Raw genomic sequence first — 26,150 nt, 5'->3', positions numbered from 1 at the left:
CCACCCACTCACCTCCCGCTGGCAATGGGAGGGGGGGGGAAGACGGAGAAGCAGGAGGGGAGCCGAGTGGAGAGGAGCCCTCGGAAAGGAAAGGGGGCTGAGGGAAAAAGTGCCCGTGCTACGGCAGGCTGCAGACGCCCCTCGCTCGCTCGCCTGGCTTCCCTCCTCCTCCTCCCGCCGTCTCCTCAGCGCTCCCTCTCGCTCGCGCTCTCCCCTCACGCCGGTCTAGCTTGACGCAGGCGGGCAGCTCGCGCTCGCCCCTTGGCAAGTCGGTGAAGCCGGGCGCCGGACCCAGGATGGTGGGGCTTCTTCTTCTCCTCCTCCTTCCCTCAGCGTAGCTCCGCCGAAACGAGGCGAAGGGAAGCAGCGGCGGCGGCGGCGGATTCTTTGCCCAAGCCAGGCTGGAGGCGTGCGTTGAAGGGCGAACGGGATCTGGCGGTAGAAGCAGAAGGAGCAGCAGGTCGCTCGGAGCAGCGATTGGCAAAGTTGGCTTGAAGTGGGACAAGCGGCAGGCGGCGGCGGCGGCGGCTACTCCTCCTCGGCGGGGCGGGGGGCAAAGTTGCGACGAGAGGAGCGGGGGGCGCAGGCAGGAGCCCCGGGGAGGAGGAGGAGGAGGTGGTGGTGGAGGAGGAAGAGGTGGAGGTTGAGGATGGGGACGCTGCGGGATTTACAATACGCCTTGCAAGAGAAGATCGAGGAGCTCCGTCAGCGCGACGCGCTCATCGACGAGCTGGAGCTGGAGCTGGATCAGAAGGACGAGCTGATCCAGAAGCTGCAGAACGAGCTGGACAAGTACCGCTCCGTCATCCGGCCCGCCACCCAACAGGCGCACCAGCAAACCTCGGGCACCTTGCACGGCGAGCAGAGGACCAAGAGGCAGGCCATTTCCGCCGAGCCCACGGCTTTTGACATCCAGGACCTCAGCCATGTCACCCTGCCTTTCTACCCCAAGAGCCCACAGTAAGAAGCCGTTGTGTCCGTGTGGCCGTCTCCCCCCCCCCCCCCTGTGGTGTCGCTCGATCTCGCCCTCTTTTCCCCCTTGTCTCTTGTCTCTGTCGCCCGCGCTCTCCCTCCGCTCCGCCTTGGGGGATTCCGCCGCCTGCTTCTCACCCATCGCTTCTCATCTTCAGAAATCGCTTCTCCCTTCCCACTCTGCCTCTTCCCCCCCACAATCCTCCTCCTAAGCACTCAACTCTGGGCAAGCTGGTGAACGGCCACCTTTCCACAAGCCCCATCCAGCCTTTTTCTCTGTACTCTTGTCAGGTAACCACGCTGCCCCCTTTCCCGGGGGAGGAATTTTTCTCCTCCCTAGAGTGTGAAAATGCTGTCTCTGTTCCCCTCTTCCCAAATTATCACAACAGCGTCGTCAGACTGGCTCTCTATCAGCGTGGTATGTGTTTTTGACTGGGGTTCGTTTTTAATTTTGGGGGGTGGTTTCAGTTATGGCTTCTGGTTTGGAGGTAGGAACCAAATCCCCTAACCTGAAGATTTGGGGTGGGAAATTATGCAGGTGGCATGGGGTGGAGGGTTTCCATTCACTCCTGTCTGAAAGGTATTTATTTATTTAAGGGCAGCCAAAGAGCCTGGCATCATCTTAAAAGACCCATCAGGTTTGTTTGTTAGATAAGGGATGGGTAGGTTTGAAGGTGCCTTAAGACTCTTGGTATCTTTAGTACGAGAGACTAACTCGACCAGTGTTTCTCAACCTTGGCAACTTGACCAGTGTCTAACTAGACCAGTGTTTCTCAACCATGGCAACTTGAAGATGTCTGGACTAACTAACTAGACCAGTGTTTCTCAACCTTGGCAACTTGACCAGTGTCTAACTAGACCAGTGTTTCTCAACCTTGGCAACTTGATCAGTGTCTAACTAGACCAGTGTTTCTCAACCTTGGCAACTTGACCAGTGTCTAACTAGACCAGTGTTTCTCAACCTTGGCAACTTGATCAGTGTCTAACTAGACCAGTGTTTCTCAACCTTGGCAACTTGAAGATGTCTGGACTAACTAACTAGACCAGTCTTTCTCAACCTTGGCAACTTGAAGATGTCTGGACTAACTAACTAGACCAGTGTTTCTCATCCTTGGCAACTTGAAGATGTCTGGACTAACTAACTAGACCAGTGTTTCTCAACCTTGGCAACTTGACCAGTGTCTAACTAGACCAGTGTTTCTCAACCTTGGCAACTTGAAGATGTCTGGACTTCAACTCCCTAGACCAGTGTTTCTCAACCTTGGCAACTTGAAGATGTCTGGACTTCAAGTCCCAGAATTCCCCAGCCAGCATTCGCTGGCTGGGGAATTCTGGGAGTTGAAGTCCAGACATCTTCAAGTTGCCAAGGTTGAGAAACACTGAACTAGACGAACTAACTAACTAGACTAACTAACTAACGAATCCCCTGGGAAATGTTGGCTGAAGCAAAAAGGCTTTTGCCCAGTGATGCTAGTTTCCTCTGGCGACAGGCAAAATTCTGTAAAGGAATTTTTTTAATGACCTTTAAGAAAGTGATCTGACAGCCTTCTGGGCTGTTTCCGAGGAGTGCAAAGGCTACCCATCAAGGGGGCAAGGTGGGAGAGCGTGGCCCCCAAACTATGGCTAAGTAGGGTTAATCAGGAAGCAGACGTAAAAAATGTCACTATCTTTTTCCCCTCCGTCACTTTCTCCTTTCTCTCCTTTCGTTTTCAAATGAGAGTAGAACATAAAAGGCTTGTGTACAGAGGTTTTTCTTTCAGCCCTTCTTTTCTGAAAGATACGAAGAAGTTTCTCCTTCAGGGGAAGTTTAGTTTTGCTTTAATCCCTCTCACCTTTTGAGTGGTTGTCTTTTTCCCCCCTCCTTTTCGGGTTGGAGGGGAAAAAAAGGCTTTGAATCACTTTATTCTTTCATCCTAAGCTTTGTCTGCTATTCCTTACCTCTTGAGAGGGGCAGCAGGTGGGCTGGGCTGCAGAGAAAGATCAGAAATGCCTGAGATCATGGCTTACCTTTCTCAAAGAAAGAAGCCAGATCTCTTCTGGCCTCCTCCTCCTTCTAATCCTAGCTGTGGAGAGAGGCTTGTTGCAACGATTTGATAATGAGGGGAAGACATGCTACACACACTCTGCATTTCTCTAGTACTATATCACGTGTACCACTTCAGCCCTACCGCTCCAAATGTGCACCGTGCCTATGCATCAGTCTGAGCATGTCGGATGAGGATATGGGTTTCCCTATGGTCCTCCTTACTCCAGAAGAAACCTTGGATTTATGCTGCTAACTTTGGCATTCCCTGCTCATATTTTAAGTTGTCCCTCAGGCATAGCATTGCCAGTGCAGGATTTCCTTTTGATCCTTCTCCTTTCACTCTTCCGCTGTTTCCTCAAATCCTTTCTGAGAAAGATTCTGAAATCTTTCTGAGCTGTTTCAAAGACTTCACAGCCATCGGGCCCAATTGGTGTCGTGAAGTTAACAGGGTTTTTGAAAGAGGAGACAAACCAGGGTAGGGGAAGATGGCTGGTTGTACTTTTTGATAACCAAGGCTTGAATGTCCTAAGTCTCACCACCTGATGTGACACAGTGTGCATATCTTTACCTTAAAATATCAGGGGTAGTATGTTTGCAGTGATAATCAGATGCTGTGCATTTAACTGTCTTGAAAAGATACACATTTATTCAGAGGCAATTCTTACAGTGGATTAAATCCCACCAAACTGAACGAGATCTACTCCGAACGTTTTGGAGTTCTCCAAACATTCTGCACAGAATCGAACTAGATCTGTTCCTAAATATCCTGCATTTATAATAGATACATACTAACATACTTAACAACATGAGGCTGTTTCTTATTCATTATTCATCGATTTGGGGTTCTCAGAGCTACCAAGCACTTGCTTATTTTGGGAAAAAGTTTGATCTAACGTACCAAGTCATGTATTTCAGTGTAATGAGTGCCTTTATTCAGAAAGGTGAACAAATGCCATCTTCTGTTCAATACTATCCATCATTATTAGCTAAATGAATCCACGTCTAAAGAGTAATAGTTATGTCTCTACTGTGGTTGATTGATAAAGGATGAAATGTTATCCTAGGTGGAAATCGAAACTGGAAGACTAGGAATTATAAGTTGGTAAAGTGATCTTGAAATTTTCCTCTGGCTTATTCTTGCATTTATATTGTGTTTAATGAGTTTACTTAAATATACCTGGCTGGCCACCACTGAAATGGAATGGTTGATTAAACTAGCCTCAGAAGAGAGTCCAACGGGAATCTTTACACTTAAATTGCACAGTTATAGCAGTTCTTCATATTGAACCACAGAGAAATATGCCAAGCTCACATATGTGGCTTAAGCTCTTGTGTTAAAAAGGTTTTATGCAGGCTTAAGTTTGATTCATAAATCTAAAATTGAGCTCGGCTTTTGGCAGCGATAAGGGCATTTGTAACACGTTGGCACTGACTCCTAGGGAAGTCGATTGCCAACCCACTCCATCTTTGCTGTACTGCTGTTCAGCAAACTACTTGAATAATTTCTTTCGTTAGGTGCAAGCAGTGCCAATCTGGGTACTTAGTGGGGCTATCGAACAATTGCTCTGCCACCTGGATAGCTGGCAGAGACACCGATTTGAATTCGCTCATCATGTTGAATGGTTTAGGCTCCTGAACCGGGAGTATTCGATGAGGACAAAAACCGAAGTAGCATTGTCAGAGAGGCTGAGAGAAACATCTCATTCCATTTACTAAGATGCCGATTAAATGACTGACTTGTAAAGGTTCACACAGTTAATAAAAACAAAGATTTTTCTCACTTCAGTGTTATGTTCCACTAAAAGTACAGAAGAACTAACATTCTGTTAGAACAAATGGCCCAATTTACATTCCATTCTGCTGAGACAGAAAGTACTGTGTGAGATTACAACACTGTACATGCTTCGTAATTATAGCCAGGAATAACCGGGGCAAAAAACTCCAGGGAATGGAGAACAGATTTGTTCTCTTTCCCATCTCCTCAATGTCCTTAATATACATTTTTTTAAATGCATGACTAATGTCACAACTTTCCTTTGCTGAAGTGTTTGATAAAATATTCTTGGTGGCTTCCCTGCGTCCTGTTGTGTTTCTGCTTTATCTCAACACCTTTTTCTACATTAGTCATGACATTTAGGTAGGATCCTCTGGCATTTGTTCTGAGGACTATAGAAAAAGAGGTATAATATGCTAGATGGATAGATCTCATCTAGCCACGAGTTGCTTCTTCCATGAGTGCCAAAATCCAGTTCAAAATATTGTTCAGTAGGGAAGCTTCATTCAGAGCAGATTTTTTCTGTTCTCCTCTGAACCTGTCTGTAAGGATGAGATTTGCAAATGTATTGGGAGTGGAACTCTTGAATTTTCTTTTTTTAATTGGTAGTCCTACAACATCTAGAAAATATCACATGTAGTTAAAAAAGAGTAAAAAAGTAAAGGAGTTCTCCGTGGATTTTACTCCCCTGGTCATTGCCGATTATAGGGAGTGGTGTTCATTTCCATTTTAAAGCTATTGAGCCAGCAGCGCTGTCCAATGACATTTCTGTGGTCATGTGGCCAGCATGACATCAAAGAACAGTGACGTGCGGTCAGCTTTAGCCCCGGTGAGGCACTTTTTAGACTTGTGGACTTCAACTCCCAGAATTCCACAGCCAGGCATGCTCAGTTCCAATTTAAAGCGACAGCATTTTTCCCCCTTGCAAAATAAGTTTTCCCATTCTTTTTCTTCTCCCACCCCCTCTTCCTCCCTCTCTCCCTCCCTCCCCCCTCTCTCAAACAGACACATGCACACAGAGAACTTCGATCCCTCTCTCATTCACTCACTCTCAAACACAAACACAGAAGTTGGATTGGATATATTTTCCAAATGCTTGAAAGCAGCTCCTCTGCCATACCCCTCCTTCCCCTGCTGCCTTCCGATCAAACTTTTTGCATTCCTCCCCCTCCCCACACGCACCTTTTCCAGCTGTTTCAGAGACGATTTCAACTCTGCTTCTCCCTGCCCTGTCCTGCCCTCCCCTCTTGAAAAGCCAGAGCTCTGAAGTCAGACTGAGCTAGTCGCTCCCAGAGAACTCTAAAAAGCCTCTAAAAATGCCCTCTACAGGAGGCGAGAGAATACGTGCCTCATTTGCATAAGGAATTCTTCGCATTTTAACCCTTGCTTAACTCTTAAAAGGCGAAAAATTCCTTATGCAAAAGAGGCCCCTAGTTCTCTGGCCTCCTCCTAGTTAATACTGAGAGCAGACACCAAGCCACTGTGACTTGAAATCTGGTAGCAACTACCCTGGCTTTAATTATTTTAAGAAAATTATTTTAAATCCTTTCCTTTCCCTGAGGAGACTGGTGAGGCCCCGCCTCCCTTGCCTCTAGTGACTGCACGTCCCTGTCAAAGAACTACCTTCCCACTGAAGTGGTACCTATTTATCTACTCACATTTGCTTGCTTTCGATCTGCTAGATTGGCAGCAGTTGAGGCAAGAACAAGAGCTTGCCCTGTTGGAAATGGGTGCTGAACCTTGGCTTCCCAGCCATCAAGCCTTATCTTAACCGCTGAGCCGCTGCACTGTGCATCATTAGTCACAACGCCATTAGTAGGATGACTTTATTCTGTCTGGAAACTTCTTTTCAATCTCAAGCCATGATCATTTTCATGACCAGCCTTTTAACTGGTGATCTCAGGGCTTGAACTCAGAACGTCTTCATACAAAACAGTTTCTGAAAGACTGGCTATTTTTCTTTATTTCACGAACTTCCTAGGTGTTTTAATATATTAAATTTGTATTTGGAGAAGGGAAGAGGTTGTAAGCTGCATCTTCTAACCATGTTTGATGGTTCTGTGGAATCCTGCTGAATTTATAGATTGCTTTAGCATAGTAATGGATCAAATAAAAAAAATATAAAGAAGGGTAGAGAGACTGTAACAATACGTTTAGAAAGTGGGCAGAGAGAAAATGAAAAAGAGAATAGCAATAGCAATAGCAGTTGGACTTATATACCGCTTCATAGGGCTTTCAGCCCTCTCTAAGCGGTTTACAGAGTCAGCATATATTGCCCCCAACAACAATCTGGGTCCTCATTTCACCCACCTCGGAAGGATGGAAGGCTGAGTCAACCTTGAGCCGGTGAGATTAGAACCGCTGAACTGCAGATAACAGTCAGCTGTAGTGGCCTTCAGTACTGCACCCTAACCACTGCGCCACCTCGGCTCTTATCCAGAAGTACTTTCCATCAAACATTGTTTAATATAGGCAGCATATCATGGTGTAGCAGATAATGTAAGATGGTGAATCAGTAGGAACTTATTATATCTAGGGTAATGTTGTCTAATAAATTTTAGAATTAGAAGAAAATTTAAGTGAGCACCAACAGGACACTCAATTTGAGTCTGGAGATAACTCGCAAGTTCATTGTTGGTTTTCCCCAAAGATGTCTCTTGGCTTCCTGATCTCTATTCTCTTTCTGGCTTGAATGTTTCAGAGGAAAGAGAGTGCGGGAAAAGCAGACACCTGCTTCAAAATCTTTTTCCATTGGTCTACTGCTTTGCCTTTTTGAAAAGGACATATTGGAAGGATTGTTGTAATACATCTTGCTTTGGAGCTTTTTAAATAAATTTTATTTATTTATTTTTTAAAAAAACCTGTTCTCGTTTTACACTTGTTGTCTGAAGTGTTCCATGGGGAAATTTAAACCTCTAAAGGAGACATACAGCATTTTTCACAAGGCGCTAATTTCCTTTTACGACTGTCCTATAAACTGTCATGGAAATGATATGGTAAGGATGAAAAAGCAAGCACGCTTAAAAAAGAACACACAACTCGATATACAGTACATGAAAACACAAAGTCTTTAAGCAGATGAAGGAAAGTGTGAAGTTTCCCCCAATGTAAATGCTGTCAGATATATTTGTCCAGAAAAATAATGACAATCAGTTACACCAACTAGCCAGATGTAGGTGGCACAATCCAGTTTATTTGAAAGTATCTCCAGGAAGAGGAAGGATATTCTAGAGCAGTGTTTCTCAACCTTGGCAACTTGAAGATGTCCGGACTTCAACTCCCAGAATTCCCCAGCCAGCATTCGCGAATGCTGGCTGGGGAATTCTGGGAATTGAAGTCCAGACATCTTCAAGTTGCCAAGGTTGAGAAACACTCTTCTAGAGGATACAGTATATAGGTCAAGTTATGATTTCATTAACTTCCTGTAATTGACAACCCTCTTTTTCTGGTTCCATACTGAATAAATGTTCCATTTTGACACAATCATTTGCATTGGGATAATGTACAATTATCACATTTCCATTTAGACTCTCCTTTTAGAGAGAGTTTTCTGTCTTACTGATGGTCACTTAAAACTAATCATATAGCAGAATTAGAGAGGAACCTCATTTCAGCAAAGCTGCATAAATCTTTTTAAGTAACATTTTCCTTTTCTACAATGAGCTGGGGAATAAAAGCAGTTTCTCCCATCCCTGAACTAAGGTTTGTTTCACATTAGCTAGTTTTATTAGTGTGGCTTCAGTTCCCACTTTCGCTGATCGAGGCAGATGATGATTATGAAATGGTTAGATCATTTGTTCTTTTCTGCGAAAGAATAATTTGCAAATCTTTGCTACAATACGATTTGTAACAGGTAACTTTGTAATAGCGAAGTTGGCTATGTAGATATGTGAACAGATTTCACTCACTTGTTTTTCTTAAATCAGGAACACGTTTAAAGCAAGAATTCTCCTTTAAATATAGCTATTTTTTAAAAAATAATAATAATCGTACCATTTATAATTCGATTGGCATCCAGTCAGTTCTATTGAATTCAGTGGAATTTTTCTTTTCAGTAGACGTGTAACAGGACTGTTATTCAGAAGTAAATTCCACTCGTTTCTGTGAAAATAAACAGATGGATGTCTAGGTATGTGACACCATAAAATGCCTTTGAAACGTCCTGTACAAAAACTTCTTGTACAAATAAAACCAACACAAGTTGATTTTATTTCATCAAGTTGGCTTTATTCCCCATTTGGGATACTTTGCTGACATTTTCTTATAAAGCAGGACTTTTGCCTTCTAGCTAAGCTTTAACTGCTAGACACCCCCCCCAAATAATAATCCTGATTTAGAAATGCTGACCTACAGACTTCATACCAAATGTTGGCCCAGACTTTAGGCAGACGTATACGAATGGAAGGTAAGATGAAATTGCAGGAATTGTATCTGCAAGATACGAAGATAATTTAATTATCTGACAGAAAGGTTAAGTTGGCCAGATAGGTAAGATCTGGGCTGGATCTACACTTTCTGATTCTGTCAGTTGCTAAAGAAATAGTGGGGTAAAAGGTCTTCATGGGAAATACCCTGTAGAATAGGGGTGAGAAGTTATGGCATCGTTACAACCTGTAAGGATTCAACTTTAGAATTCCTTCTAGAATTCAACTTCTAGAATTCCTGAGCCCACATGGTATTCTGGGAGTTGAAGTCCACAGCTTATAAAGGGGTCATAGTTTCCCACCTCTCCTCTATAATTACCTGCAGCTTTTCTGCAGGAGAGCCTTCAGCTTTTCTGCAGGAGAGCCTTCTCTGTGGCTGCTCCGACCCTCTGGAACGAACTCCCCGTGGAGATTCGAACCCTCACCACCCTCCAGGCCTTCCGCAAAGCCCTCAAAACCTGGCTGTTCCGACAGGCCTGGGGCTAAAGAGCTGTTGCCCCCGTCTCGAATGGTATGACTGTTGTGTGTTTTTAAATTATATATCGTTATGCTTGTTGTTTTTAATTTTTTTGTCTGTATCCCCCTTCCCCGGTTCGAGTTGTGAGCCACCCTGAGTCCCCTTCGGGGGGAAAAGGGCAGCATATAAATGCAATAAACTGAAACTGAACTGAACTGAAACTTCTGCTGGATTTTGACTTGACTGAAGAGATAAGGGAGATAACTATAAATGCTGCACCATATGCTTCTTGTTTCCGTGCTAACACATCTAATACGAGACACTGGAAGCTTGTTCCACAAACCCAGATAGTAATTTTCTGTACCTGCCTTCCCTAAGGTACTGTTATTAGTCATGAACTTATTTTCTGCTTCCAACATGATAGAACATTCTGTGAAGCCTGACTCTTCAGATGAGTACACCATATAAATGACCCAATGTGCCTTAGTAATACTTCACAATAATTTACCAGGACCTTCTGGTGCCCTCCAGATCTGTGGGCTGATGGCTCTTATACTTACCAGCCAACAGGACTTTGATAACTGCAGGCAAGCAGACCAGATTTCAGGGTCTGGAAGGCTGTTTTGGATAATACGAAACCGTCCTGTGTTGTGCAGAGTTCCAATCTCGATTCTGCACAGTTTTAATTTATGGCCTGTATTCCAATCTAATTATTAGATTCCCATTTCTCTAACAGCAAGACAGACAGTGTTAAAAGATTTAATGGAAAATGTAATTCATTATGTGGTACAAAGAGTAATAGAATTTGCTTTTGCCACTTCGAAATGTGTTTGCTTAACAGCGTGTTTCCTGTTAAGGAATTCATTCATAAACAATGATTTTTAAAACAAAACAAAACAGATTGATGAAACTCTAACACCAATACGATAACTTCCAGATATTCTGACTCAGCTTAACACAGAAAAAAGGCTAGAAGAGCTTTATATTTTAAAATAAATGAATAAACAAAATGGCAATCCAAGTGTAAACTGGCAGGTCCTTAACTTGAGACTCAGGACTGTGCTTTCCAAAATATTAATCGCTCATCTTCTCCGTAGTTTATTGGGGAAACTATTTGAAGGTTTGTGGGGCATGTTATTTTATTGGAGAAAGGCTGGCCTCTTTCCCCAGTAGAGAGGGACAGGGGAAAGGAGCGTCATTCTTTTTCTGACTGCTGTTTGCTCATAAGGCCTAGACATATATTTTTTTTAAAAAAATCCTCCCTTGTCTGCTTAGCGGTGGAGGGTCTCCACTGTATCCTAGCAACCAGAGGCTAAAACGCTGGTCTTTTTCCCCATCTCTGTCTCTTTAGTCTCCTCGATTGTGTCAGTAAGGTGGCAGGGCTGAGGATTAACTTGGGATGACGGGTCTCCTCCGTGTGGCAATTTCAGAGGTTTTTAGAGCCTCTGTGTGGTGCAGTTGTTCGGCCATCCTAGCCCTCGGTCCTGTTACAGGCATCCCACAAGCTGCGCGTGGGATATTTGAACTGTGCAGCGGCAAGGGTGAATTGCCTCTTTGGGTCTGCTTGCTTTCTCTTTCTCATTTCTGCCTCCCTCAAGCCAGATTATATATTTCGAGGGCTTTACACCTGTATTGTGTAATGCTGTTTCGCTCCATTGACAACACGCGTGTGAAGAGTAAGCCAACAGAGATGCAACTGGGCATTGTTAAGTCCTGCAACTTACGGGTCATCCATGATTAGCCTAGAAAAAGAACATGATGAATTACTCCGAATGACTGCAATTGTATAATTTCAGCTCACTGAAATTACAGGTAGCCCTGTAATTTACCTGTACTACCTGTAAACACTATCTGTAACTACCTCATGTAGACTTAAGAAACACAATCGGGACAGGAGCTTCCATTACTAAGCAAAATGGTGCTTAAATGAGTCACTCCTGAGGTTTTTTTTGCTGCAGTCATTATGTGAATCACACAGTCATTAAACAAATCCGGCCTCCCCTATTGATTTTCCTTGTCAGAAGCCTCTGGGGAAGTTGGTAAATAGCACTTATGTGACCACAAAGATGCCGCAACTTTTGTAAGTGCCACAGCTGGTCATATGTGATTTGGATTTGGATTGGATTGGATTTATTCGATTTGTATGCCGCCCTATTCCCAAAGGGACTCAGGGCGGCTGAACAAAAGCCAAGGGGAGGGGAGAAATACAGAAAAGTAAGACAAAAACAAAACAGGACAATACAAACAATTTAAAAAACACAACTAGCACAGCCAATTCGAGTAGGGGTGGAACACAACAACCCCAGGCCTGCTGGGACAGCCAGGTCTTAACGGCTATAAGGAAGGCCTGAAGGGTGGCGAGGGTCCGAATCTCCACAGGGAGATCGTTCCAGAGGGCCGGAGCAGCCACAGAGAAGGCCCTCCTCCGAGTGGTCGACAGCCAGCACTGGCCGGTAGATGGAATTCGGAGGAGGCCTACTCTGTGGGATCTAATGGGTCTATGGGAGGTAATTGGCAGAAGGCGGTCTCTCAAGTACCCAGGTCCAATACCATGTAGGGCTTCATAAGTGAGGACTAGCACCTTGAAGCGTATCCGGAGACCAATAGGCAGCCAGTGCAGCTCGTGGAGGATAGGTGTGACGTGGGTGTACCGAGGCGCACCCACAATCGCTCGCGCGGCTGCATTCTGGACAAGCTGAAGTCTTATCTTTAGATTTATCTTCAGTGCTGTCTCACCTCTGAACAAACAGTCATTACATGAATGGTTGTAAGTTAATGGCTATCTGTATACGACTTAAGGCAAACGGAGCACAAAATTTATGTTGTTAAGTGAGGCATTTGTTAAGTGAGTTTTTGCCCCATTTTACGACCTGCCCTGCCACGGTTGTTAAGTGAATCGTTACAATTGATAAATTTGTATCCCAGTTGTTAAGTGAATCTGGTTTCCCCATTGACTTTGCTTGTCAGAAAGCCACAAAAGGTGATCGTGTGACATTGGGACACAGCAACGATCATAAATATGAACCAGTTGCCAAGCAGCTGAATTTTGATCCCGTGATCAAAGGTGGCGACTGTGAAAAATGGTCATAAGTCCCCTTTTTCAGTGCCGTTGTATCTTTGAATGATCACTAAATTTTGTAAGTCGAGGACTTCCTGTATCTTGAATGCAGGTAACTTAAGGTGGGGAAGACTCAACTTTCTTCAGCTATGGAAGTTCACTTGGTGAGTTTGAGCCAGTTATTATATATTTTACAGTGTTGTTTATGGGGACAAAAATGGAAAGAGAAACTGCTTCAAACTCCTGGTAAAGGTGATAAATCTAACAAATGATGATAATAATTAAATGGAATTTGTTTGTCCTGCTTGAATGTTAAACTCACTCAGTTGGCTATTTATATTTTATTTAAACAATCTATAGACTTTGGGTGGTGTACAAAGATTAAAATCACCATTACAACTGATAGGACATTTTGTTTAAAATAGGACTACTATTTCCATTTCCGTGGTGAAAGGATCTGTTAGTGACATCATTGTTGCCCTGTTGTGGGCTTCTTTCATCTCACCATAAAGTTGCCCACTAAAGCGGCACCTATTTATCTACTCTTGGTCGCCCCCTTTCGAATTGCTGGGTCAGCAGGAGCTGGAGTGTGGGTGACGGGAGCTCACCCCACCCCATGGCAGCAACCGGGTCTCAAACACGAGCCTGCTGATCATCAGCTCAGGATTCTAACTTTGTCAGTCGCCTCACTCCTTAATTGGTTAATTAAATTGGTTAAAATAGCAATACTTCAAACAAAAAGTAACTTTGCTTAACAGTATTGTGGCCTGCCAGTGGAACTGGCAGCAGATTCAGACAGTGAGGAGGTTGTGGAGGAACCTGGGCCAGTCCTGGAGTCTGAGGAAGGCTCTGATGAGGGCTCTGTGTCGGAGGCAGAGAGAGGGCCAGAGCCATATGCCAGTTATCAGCTGCCTTCAGAGTCAGACATCAGTGAGGCAGATGAACAGCTGGAGCCTGTTCCCAGCGTGCACATGCACAGAGTTGCTGGATGAAGGGAACAGCTAAAAAACAGGGGTTGACTTGGGAGTAAGGCCACAGGTGGACGGTGAATGGCCCCTCCCAGAGGGAATAAAAGAGGAGTGACAGGGGAGTGGAGTTTGCAGGAGACAATTAGTTTGCTTAATTGGTTCATGACTCTCTGAGACTCCTTGCCAAGTTTTGCAGATATTGGCCTGGCAGCTCTCCAAGCCAGATAAGGTCTGCGACTGTAAATCCTCCCTTGAAAGACTTTGCTGGATGTGAAGGAGCAGAATTCACAGTAAATTAATAAAAAGGGTTTTTGTCGGAACAAGGAGTCTGCTTCAAGCTCTTGGGAAGCCTCGGTCAGAACAAACACCTAGGAAACAACTTTATGACAGGGTTGAGATTCTACATGGGGCTGCCCCTGAAGAGTGTTCAGAGACTACAATTGGTCCAGAATGCAGCCGCGCGAGCGATATTGGGTGTACCGAGATACACCCACGTCACACCTATCCTCCGCGAGCTGCACTGGCTTCCTGTCGGTCTCCGAACGCGTTTCAAGGTGCTGGTTATTACCTTTAAAGCCCTACATGGCCTAGGACCCGGATATCTGCGAGACCGTCTTCTGCCGCATACCTCCCAACGGCCGATAAGATCACACAGGGTGGGCCTTCTCCAGGTACCGTCGACCAGACAATGTCGTCTGGCAACCCCCCGGGGGGAGGGCCTTCTCTGTAGCCGCTCCGACCCTATGGAACGATCTACCCCTGGAGATCTGGACCCTTCCCACTCTCACGGCCTTCCGAAAGGCTACCAAAACCTGGCTATTCTGGCAGGCCTGGGGCTGTTGACCTCATGTATGAGGTCCAGCCACGCCTAGATTGAGTGTATGAAGTGATCTTTTAATCTGTTTTTTTTAATTCTCTCTATTTTAATTTTTTATTTTTGAAATGTATTTCTGTAAGCCGCCCGGAGTCCTTCGGGATTGGGCGGCCTATAAATTTATTAAACAGTTAAACATTGGCATCTCTGCAGAGGACAGGCAAAACCACAGAGAAGGCATGACTCAGGTCCAACAAAACAACATCCTTTGATTCAAGGGTCCTGAAAAATGCTCTCCTGCTAGACCTGGAGTAGCATGCAGAAACAAGAGAGAACAGACACTCCCTCCAATACGCTGGTCCCCTGCCATCTAGGGCTACTTTACCTGGGAATAAGCAGAGACATACGTTTCTTAAAGTAGTATATAAAAAGGGTGGTTATAGACTGTTCTCTTGACTGGAGGAGTTAGCTTTTGCTCTGAGGCCCCATTCTGGTTGGGAAGAATGCAGAGAATCTGCTTGGTGCTTTTAATCCCATATTTTTCTCTCATCCAAGCTTATTTTTAGTATTTGAGAGCAAAGAAAACAAGATAGTTTGGGTCAGAACCTCTAGTTCTGGGTTGCCGTGTCCCTTTTGTGGACAGCTCACAGGGTCATTTACCTATGAACCGGGCAGGCCTGCATTTAAAGATTGACTGGTAATTAGTTTCCGAGGTCATTTGAAAGCCCTTTCATGATGTGGCAGCATTAGAAGTGTCCTTTGATAGTTAGACTATATATTTTTTACGTTAAACTAATAGGGTGAAACAAAATTCCTTTATTCTCTCTTATCTCTTGCCTTTTCACTCTTTACTAACTAAACTCTTTTTCAGCACTTTGCATAACGCTGCTTACTTTGAAAGGGAATCATGAAATGCCTAGTTTGGGGTGTAAAAATGTAAAGCCTCCTGTCCTTTCCTCCCACAAATGTAATATTCAAAGGTAGTTGTGCAAATTGTGCGGCTACTGTTGACAGTCTCACGGCTCCTCTCCATGACTAGCGATTATAACATAGATGCCCAGATACAAATTTGCCATCCCTATGCACTGCAAAGTTAAAAGAACACTGGAAATATTTCTCAGTCTTTCCATGGTCTACTGCTTTCAATAAGTAGTAAACTGTATTTTTCTATTTCAGACTCGCAATGACGGCCATACGGTTTGTACTACTACGTTAAAAAAAAAACACCCCCAAAAAGTTCACTTAAAACGTAGTTGCCAGAAATAAATATCCTGATTTTATCCCCAATGCCCCATTTTTTCCTAGATGTAATGGAAATATTTATTCACACAACTTTCATTTACTTTCCGAGACAGTTCAGTCAACCTTTTGTGAGCTCAGTATAAATTAAGCTTGTGTGGATAATGATGTGAAGATAAATATCTTCAAATTCTTGCCAGAAACGACACAGAGTGTGCTATAATATTAAAAGCTCCATCAGTCAACTGGGTGAATTCTTGAGGGCTCCAACTCTCTAGTGTTTTTAGGTATTGGCTTTTAAGGAGACCATCTTAAAGCTATTAAATATCCTTAGCTTCAGAATCTGGGACCATTTTGACATGCACTTAAGATGTTGGATGCAATACTCTTCTCCATAAACACTATCCATAATAGAGTTAGGTCTGCCTCAAACATAAAACACATCAGAGGTGGTATTCTGCAGGTTCTGACCAGTTCTGGAGAACCAGTAGCAGAAATTTTGAGTAGTTTGGAGAACTGGCAAATACCACCTCTGGCTGTGTGGGATGTGGGGTTTGAATGGAGATTTTGCAGTATCCTTCCCCGCCACTCCCACCTTTTAAAAAAAATGTCATTGTCAATTTTAATTGGGTTTGGGATATTCTAATTATTTTTTTTAAACTTTTGTATTATGTGTCTCTTTTAATGTTGTACGCTGCCCTGAGTCCTTGGGAGAAGGGCGGCATATAAATCTAATAAACCTATAAACCTAAACCAAGCCATGCCCACAGAACCGGTAGTAAAAAAAATTGAATTTCACTACTGGCCCCACCCCCATCTATTCTCTGCCTCCCAAGTCCCAGCTGATCAGGAGGGAATGGGGATTTTGCAGTACCCTTCCCCTGCCACGCCCACCAAGCCATGCCACGCCCACCAAGCCACACCCACAGAACTGGTAATAATTTTTTTTTAACCCGACCACTTGGTGTTGTACTTGTAAATTAACTACAATGAAAAACATTGAATTGTAGGGAAAGTCAATGACTGTTATTATCACTTTTTAGTTTCAGTTTCAGTTTCAGTTTATTGGGATTTATATGCCGCCCTTTTCCCTGAGGGGACTCAGGGCGGCTTACAACCACAGGGGAGGGGGGTGCAAGATCAAAAACAAACAATATGTGCACAAAGAAAAGATAATAAAAACACAACTTTCATTCAGCAATCAAACACTCGGGCGGGTAATTGGAAACCTATCCCCAGGCCTGCTGGGAGAGCCAGATCTTGAGGGCTGCGCGGAAGGTCTGGATAGTGGTGAGGGTACGGATCTCCATGGGGAGCTCGTTCCACAGGGTCGGGGCAGCAACAGAAAAGGCTCTCCTCCTTGTAGTCGCCAGTCGGCATTGACTGGCAGATGGAATTCGGAGGAGGCCCAGTCTGTGCGATCTAATTGGTCGGTTTAGGGAGGTAATCGGCAGAAGGCGGTCTCTCAAGTACCCAGATCCACTACCATGGAGTGCTTTAAAGATGGTCATCAGTATCCTGAAGCGCACCCGGAGACCAACAGGTAGCCAGTGCAGCACGCGGAGGACAGGTGTAACGTGGGCGAACCGCGGTGCGCCCACTATCACTCGCGCGGCTGCATTTTGGACTAGCTGCAGTCGCCGGATGCACCTCAAGGGCAACCCCATGTAGAGCCCATTGCAGTATTCCAGTCTGGAGATCACAAGGGCTCGAGTGACTGTTGTGAGAGCCCCCCGGTCTAGGTAGGGCCGCAACTGGCGGACCAGGCGAACCTGGGCAAATGCCCCCCTGGTCACAGCTGACAGCTGGTGATCAAAAGTCAGCTGCGGGTCCAGGAGGACTCCTAAGTTGCGGACCCTATCTGAGGGGTATAAAATTTGACCCCCCAGCCTAAGCGTTGGTGTATTAGCCAAATTATTGGGGGGGAAACACAACAGCCACTCGGTCTTATCCGGGTTGAGTACCAGTTTGTTAGCACTCATCCAGTTCTTAACGGCCTCCAGACCCTGGTTCATCACGTCCACCGCTTCATTGAGTTGGCACGGGGCGGACAGATACAATTGCGTATCGTCCGCATATTGATGGTATTTTATCCCGTGCCTCCGAATGATCTCGCCCAGCGGTTTCATGTATATGTTAAATAGTAGGGGGGATAGGACCGAACCCTGAGGTACCCCACATGTTAGGGGCCTCAGGGACGATCTCTGCCCCCCTACCAACACCGACTGCGACCTGTCCGAGAGGTAGGAGGAGAACCACCGCAGAACAGTGCCTCCCACTCCCACCTCCCGCAGTCGTCGCAGAAGGATACCATGGTCGATGGTATCGAAAGCCGCTGAGAGGTCAAGGAGAACCAGGATGGACGCATAGCCTCCATCTCTGGCCCTCCAGAGATCATCGGTCAATGCGACCAAAGCGGTTTCTGTGCTGTAACCAGGTCTGAAGCCGGACTGGAAGGGGTCAAGATAGCTAGCTTCCTCCAAGGCCCGTTGAAGCTGAAAGGCCACCACCTTCTCAACAACCTTCCCGATAAAGGGAAGATTGGAGACAGGACGAAAGTTGTTTAAGATGGCTGGATCTAACGATGGTTTCTTCAGGAGGGGTCTCACCACCGCCGTTTTGAGTACGGCGGGGAAGTGCCCCTCCCGAAGGGAGGCGGTGACAACCGCCTGGATCCAGCCATGTGTCACCTCCCTGCTGTTAGCCACCAGCCAGGAGGGACACGGGTCCAAAATACAAGTGGAGGCACTTACAGCTCGAATGGCCTTGTCCACATCCCCAGAGGCAACTTCCTGGAACTCAACCCAGCGCTGATGTAACAAGTGATCCTCCTGTGACTCAGCTGGACCTACTGCGGTGGAGTCCAGGTCCGATCGAAACCGAGCTACTTTGTCCGCCAAGAATTGAGCATAGTCCTCAGCCCTACCCTGCAAGGGGTCTCCCGCATCCCTCCTATTGAGGAGGGAGCGGGTTATCCTAAACAGGGCGGCTGGGCGCGACTCGGCGGACGCAACCAAGGCAGAAATATATGATCTTTTTGCGGTTCTTAATGCTCGGACATAGTCCTTGGTGCAGGTAGTTAAGAGAGCTCGGTTCGCCTCGGACCTATCGGACCTCCACTGGTGCTCTAGGCATCTCCTCCGGCGTTTCTTCTCCCGGAGTTCCTCGGTAAACCAGGGAGCTCTCCGGGATCCACTGACCCGGGGGGGCCGTAGTGGCGCAATCCGGTCGAGAGACTCCGACGCCGCCGAGTACCAGGCGGCAGCCAGAGTCTCCGCCGAACTGTGGGCGAGAGTATCAGGAATGACCCCAAGCTCCGTCTGGAACCTCAAAGGGTCCATAAGTCGCCTGGGGCGGAACCACCTGGTCGGTTCCTCCTCCCTACGGTGGGGGTATGGCCTCCGGAAGTCAAGCCTCAGTAGGCAGTGGTCTGACCACGACAGGGGTATGATCTCGTTACCCTTCAGACCAAGATCACACATCCACTGCTCCGAGAGGAATACGAGGTCGAGCATGTGACCCGCTGCGTGGGTTGGGCCCCGAATTACTTGGGTCAAGCCCATGGCTGTCATGGAAGCCATGAACTCCTGCGCCCCATCAGAGCGTTCACCGAGCGATGGCAAGTTGAAATCCCCCAGAACTATAAGCCTGGGGAACTCAACCGCCAGCTCGGCTACTGACTCGAGGAGCGAAGGGAGGGATGCTGCAACGTAGTTGGGAGGCAGGTACGTTAGCAGCAAGCCCACTTGACCCTTGAGGTCCAACTTTATCAGCAGAGACTCACACCCGACAAGCTCCGGAGCAGGGACCCTACGAGGTAACAGAGACTCCCGGATTACAATGGCCACACCGCCACCCCTTCCCTGGTCTCTCGGCTGATGAAGCACCTGAAATCCCTCTGGGCACATCTCTACAAGGGGGACTCCTCCTTCTGTGCCCAGCCAGGTCTCAGTAATACATGCCAGGTCTGCCCTCTCGTCAACAATTAAGTCCCGGACGAGGGGAGCTTTGTGAACAACAGACCTGGCATTTAGCGACAGCAGCCTGAGACCAGGGTCCTGACTGCTCACGCCATCTGGCCTTGGAGTGGGACTCCTAGGGCCGGAAGGAGGGATCTCTGTAATGTAGCGAACCCTCCTTCCCCGATAATGGCCAGCCCTAAGGTCCCCGCCATATCTGCCTCTCCCTGTCACGACCGCTATGCTCCGACCCACTCCCATGTCCATGGTCCCCCCAACCACCCCGGTACCCCCCGCCTTCCCCAGCAGGTCCTCCGAGTCAAACATTCTCATTTATCCACACTAACAATTCCCACGTAAAAATTTAAAACATATAAAATACAAGGGTAACAATTACTAAAAGTGGGCCATTCATTCAAATCCAACCAGCTCCCATACACTCAACATACTATTTAAAATTGCGCAGCTATAATATATAATAATATGGAAACAGTGGAGGAAGCGATGGTCTGCTCCTCTCCCTTCTTCTTATTTCCTGGGGAAATGTCCTTAGCCACCAAGTCAAAAGTACGTGGTATATAAGGTGGCTGTATATAAAAGCATGTGATATTTCACCCAGAAATACAGGTCAGTTGGCATTGCAATGAAGTTACAGACTTTTAGGCATGAAGCAGATCTGCACAAACCTTACTCTCTTTCACAAATAGACTGTCTTATTCTCCCTGCAATACATCAATAGCAACCTGTTTCTTCCACTTATATTATTCCATGCTTTTTCAAAAAAACATAATGTTTAATTCAACATTTTTTAAACTTTAAAATCCCAATTACATTTTTACACCTTTCCGTTATCAATATCTTTTCCCCTGATTTCAAATTTGCCATTCTAAGGCCTACTGTTTTATACATATACCTGCTTATTTCATAGTTACTCATTTATATAATGCATACAACATTTACACCTCTATTACACTCTAAATATATACCATTTCCTTTTCTTATATTTTCTATGTATTCATTATGCATTAATTTTACATCTCTTTTCAAGTCTATTATACCACCTATTCCATGTCTTGTAATACTCTGCGTCCTCTCTATCCTTTAATTCCATTGTTAATTTATCAATTTCTGCACATACTAGCACTTTTTTTAAATATATATAATCTCTGCATTTGAGGGAACTTCTTTTGTTTCCAATTTTGGGCAAATGTAATTCTGGCCGCAATAATAATGTGAAGCATAATATATTGAATTTCTTTACTTAGGTTTCCTTGTATTATTCCTTGCATTTTAATTGCCCTTTAATGAATACTTTGTTGTGCAATCTTAACTGGTTATAAGAACCTGGTTATATCAGCCAGCCCTTTATGAAGGAATGATACAGTCACAACCGCTATTCTCTCTCTCCTGATGCTACTTTTTCCTGCATTTTCAATTCGCTATTTCCACAGATTCTTTGCCCTTTTATGGCAAATAGCTTGATCAGCGTTAGGCCATGATTTTAAACAGATCATTTAAAAGGCTATGTGTGGCTTGGATTCTTTTTAAGAGTCTCTCTTTATTTCCCCAGTCCCTCTGTCACAGACATCTGATGTTATGTGAAGTTATTGATCTGGGGGATATTGGTTGAACTACTAGTCAGTGGGAAAAACTAGCTCTGGGAAAGCAGAGTAATAGACTTTTAGAGTAGACAGTAAAATGGACCCTTATCATTTGTAGTTCTTCCGTAACTTATCCGCACTATTCCTCATCAATGATTGAGTCTTCATTGACATATTGCAATACATTTGGGGGAGAAACCCCTGCAATTAATGTGACAAGAGATGGTATATTCCAACAACTTTTTGACTCTCTGTCTAACTATTTTTTTTTAATTTTGACTGATGAAGTTCCTTGGATGAGTAGAGAAATGTCTCAGATTAACAAACATTGGGTCCAATTGCCATGATGTTATCCTTTTTTTAGATACTTTTGATCTGTATGATTGAGTGTTCATTGACATATTGCAACACGTTTTGGGGAGAAACCCCTGCAGTTGATATGGCATGAGTTGGTACAATTCAACAACTCTTTGACTCTTCATCTAACTATTTTTTTTTAATTTTGACTGATGAAGTTACTGGAGTAATGGAACGCCTCAGATTAAAAACTTTGGTCCATGATTTTAACCTTTTTTAGAGATTCCACAAAAGACTATAAGTTGCTGAATGAGACCAAATAATGAAGTGACTTGCAACATCTTGAAAATCAACATGTCTATAATAGCATATGCTGTTATAAACCATACAATTCTTCAAACCATATAACCTAAGTTATCCTGAGTTTAAAATCCATCTACATCCATGCTAAGGGAATGATTATAGTGAGTGGGATTTTTGAGCTCACTGACCTGGACATACGTAAAAAAGAGGAATGCAAAATGTACAGATAATGATAACAGTATCAATGCATACCATTCATAAAAACATTATTGTAACATTGTTCTTACATTGGTGAGCTGATTGACAAATATCATCTGAGGATGATGGTAGTGATACTTTTTTTAAAAGTAACAAACCACTGTTCAATCTAGAACAGGTACAATTGAATCTCTTACCGATGAATAGTACCTTTGCCATTTTTGCATTGAAGATTTTTGTTCAATAACTGCCACATTAATATCAGCAATGGAGCCTCTTGAGAAGTTTAAGCATTTACCTATTACTTCCTTGATATTGCCATTCCTCAGTATCTGTTTCATTATGGACTTTTGCACAGAGTATGGTCTGTTTGTCATAAATGCACCATGTTAAATCATTGAGAGTCGAGCTGGCACAGTGGTTAGAGTGCAGTTCTGCAGGCTACTTCAGCTGACTGGTAGCTGCAATTCGGCAGTTCAAATCTCACTAGGCTCAAGCTTGACTCAACCTTCCATCCTTCTGAGGTGGGTAAAATGAGGACCCAGATTGTTGGGGGCAAGATGCTGACTTTGTAAAACCGCTTAGAGAGGGCTTTAAAAGCACTATGAATTGGTATATAAGTCTAAGTGCTATTGCTAGCACAAGGCATATTCCATCTGCCAGCCAATGTCGGCTGGCGACTCCCTGGGGAAGAGCCTTCTCTGTTGCAGCTCCAGCCCTCTGGAACGAGCTCCCTGTTGAGATCCGGACCCTTACTACCCTCCAGGCCTTCCGCAAAGCCACCAAGTCCTGGCTGTTCCAGCAGGCTGGGGGGAGCTGAGAAGCATCTACCTCCACGGAAATTGTGAATGTTGGTTTTGTTTTTAATATGTTGTCTTTGTCTCGTTCCCCCCTTTCCCTTGTCTTTTGTGAGCCGCCCGGAGTCCTCCGGGAGTGGGTGGCATACAAGACAAATAAATAAATAAATAAATAAATAAATAAATAAATAAATAAATAAATAAATAGATAGATAAATCTAGAATTGAAACAGGTAATGAACTATATGAGGTTGTGGGTGACACACGGTAGACCTGTGATAATGTCAGAATAGATGCATAGGAAAGTTGGGTTCTGGGTGTGCTACAGAGACAGATATAGGTCTGCATCTTTACAATGTGGGTTGGTATGGCTAATCACCCTGTTTACTTTGAAAGTAATAAAGCCAAGAACCTGTGAGAAAAAAACATGTTTGAGGGTGTTGTAGGTCATTGATGATGCATTTGAATAGCTTCACTTGGGATCTAAATCTATTCTTTGCTGGTCTTCTCTCTATTTTTATCCATTCCTCTTCCTAGGTAACCAGATTAGCTTTTTTTTTAAAACACCCTTCTGTTGTAAATTTAACAACAACAATAATAGAAATAGAATGACTGTAGCAAAAGAAAATAGTCCCAATAGTAGTAGGCGCCTTGGGTGCAATCCCAAAACAACTGGAACACCATTTGAACACCATTGGCATTGACACATTCCCCATCAGTCAATTGCAAAAGACTGCTTTACTCGGAAGAGCTTACATCCTGTCATCATATCTGTAACGCCATCAAACACCCAAATCTGCCTATCCCGGGTCCTTAGAAAGGACTTGATGAATAGGCAGAAATGCCAAATCCAACCTGGTTCCACCACAAAACCGTGGACGACAAAATCGCGGTCGACGAAAGCGCGTATGTGACATCATCACAGCGCGATGGAAAAGATCGAAAAACGTAAAAATAAAGCGAAAACCTTACCCTAACCCCCCCAAACCTAACCCTAAACCTAACCCTAAACCTAACCCTTAACCTAACCCTAAACCTAACCCTAACCCTAAACCTAACCCTTAACCTAACCCTAAACCTAACCCTTAACCTAACGAAAAACCTAACGCTAACCCTTAACCTAACGCTAAATGTAACGCTAACGCTCTAAACCTAACCCTAACCCTTAACCTAACCCTAACCCTAACCCTTAACCTAACCCCTACCTTTATATGAATCGGCTTGCTGTAATTTAATTTTTATTTCAATTTTTCGATGTTTTTCGTCGCGTTGTGATGACGTCACATACGCGATTTCGTCGACCGCGCTTTTGTAGAACGTGGTTTTGACGGGTCACGATCCAACCTGAGCATCCAGCTGACTGTGCTGATGAACCACAAAAACAATTAAGAAATGGAATTGGAAAGAACTGAATACAACAAAAAAAAGTTTTTGCTAGTTTCTAATCAAAGGATGTCTTACCCACTTCTATTTTATAAGTAAATATATTTATATTCGGCTTTATACCTGAATGCAAGCTTGTTTCTGGTTAAGCATCTTATCATGATTCAATTGCTGGTCTACTGTTCTTGTTAAAGCATTTAAGCCAGGAGTTTATACTTAGTTTGCATGGTTGCCTAGGTTGTCTATAATACCAGTGACGTGCGGTCAGCTTTAGCCCCGGTGAGGCACTTTTTAGACTTGTGGACTTCAACTCCCAGAATTCCACAGCCAGGCATGCTCAGTTCCGATTTAAAGCGACAGCATTTTCCCCCCTTGCAAAATAAGTTTTCCCATTCTTTTTACTCTCCCACCCACTCTTCCTCCATCTCTCCCTCCCTCCCCCCTCTCTCAAACAGACACACGCACACAGAGAACTTCGATCCCTCTCTCACTCACTCTCAAACACAAACACAGAAGTTGGATTGGATATATTTTCCAAAGGCTTGAAAGCAGCTCCTCTGCCATACCCTCCCTTCCCCTGCTGCCTTCCGATCAAACTTTTTGAATTCCTCCCCCCTCCCCACACACGCACCTTTTCCAGATGTTTCAGAGACGATTTCAACTCTGCTTCTCCCTGCCCTGCCCTCCCCTCTTGAAAAGCCAGAGCTCTGAAGTCAGACTGAGCTAGTTGCTCCCAGAGAACTCTAAAAAGCCTCTAAAAATGCCCTCTACAGGAGGCAAGAGAATACGTGCCTCATTTGCATAAGGAATTCTTCACCTGTTAACCCTTGCTTAACTCTTAAAAGGCGAAAAATTCCTTATGCAAAAGTGGCCCCTCGTTCTCTGGCCTCCTCCTAGTTAATACTGAGAGCAGACACCAAGCCACTGTGACTTGAAATCTGGTAGCAACTACCCTGGCTTTAATTATTTTAAGAAAATTATTTAAAATCCTTTCCTTTCCCTGAGGAGACTGGTGAGGCCCCGCCTCCCTTGCCTCTAGTGACTGCACATCCCTGTATAATACTATCAAATAACTACTATGCCATTTTCTCACTGTTTGTTGTATATAACAGGATTGTGCAATAGGTGAACAAGGCCATTAGCCATGTATTGAGATCTGCAGGGCACTTGGGGGGGGGGATGACATTTGTTTGATAAAATACAAATTATTCAGATCTTTTAACTATTTAATTAGGGCTAAATGCCAGTGAGGTGTTGAGGAACAATTATTATCATTTACTGCAGGTAAATGGTAGTAGTTAAATCTTTCCAGCACATTTGAATGGTATAGAAAGTATTGAAAGCTCAGAGGCTTTCTCCTTGCTTGCTCAGATTGAACTGGTATTTATGGCATAACCTTCTCCATCTCTCAGACTAAGCCTGACAGAATTGCTCTATTACTCTTGAATACAATAGATGGTTTACGGGAACTTTTGAACTGCTACATTGTGGATTTCCTTTGCCCTCCAAAGTAGAACTGTGAGGCAAAATGAAAACACAATTATGTGTTTTTGGTTTTGGAGGTCAGGTTTGCAAGTCATATTCAATGTATCGTTTTCACTGCAAGCACACAGAAGAGAAATTAAGTTGTGCATGCCTTTGTTATTGTTTATTTTCAAATTTTTATTTCTTTCTAGGCATACTTAATATTTATTTATTTATTTGTTTGTTTGTTTGTTTGTTTGTTTGTCTTGTATGCCGCCCACTCCCGGAGGACTCCAGGTGGCTCACAAAAGACAAGGGAAAGGGGGGAATGAGATAAAGACAACATATTAAAAACAAAACCAACATTCACAATTTCTGTGGAGGTAAATGCTTCTCCCCCCCCCCCCCCCAGCCTG

At 44.4% G+C, this 26,150-nt stretch overlaps 1 protein-coding gene across 2 annotated transcripts in view; it reads left to right on the top strand.

The window, feature by feature from the left end:
- Nucleotides 1-640: 640 nt before the first annotated feature.
- Nucleotides 641-26,150, top strand: part of PRKG1 (protein kinase cGMP-dependent 1) — an 847,569-nt gene continuing 822,059 nt past the window's right edge. For both annotated transcript variants that reach the window (XM_032231578.1, XM_032231579.1), the window contains exon 1: nt 641-960. In XM_032231578.1, the coding sequence (XP_032087469.1) occupies nt 650-960 (311 nt within the window). In that variant the 5' untranslated portion in view covers nt 641-649. The remainder of the gene's footprint in view (nt 961-26,150) is intronic.

This window comes from Thamnophis elegans, chromosome 15, assembly GCF_009769535.1.
Source record: "Thamnophis elegans isolate rThaEle1 chromosome 15, rThaEle1.pri, whole genome shotgun sequence".
NCBI classification, from domain to species: Eukaryota; Metazoa; Chordata; class Lepidosauria; order Squamata; family Colubridae; genus Thamnophis; species Thamnophis elegans.
The sequence above is the reverse complement of the archived record's forward strand: the minus strand, read 5'-3'. Positions and strand labels throughout refer to the sequence as shown.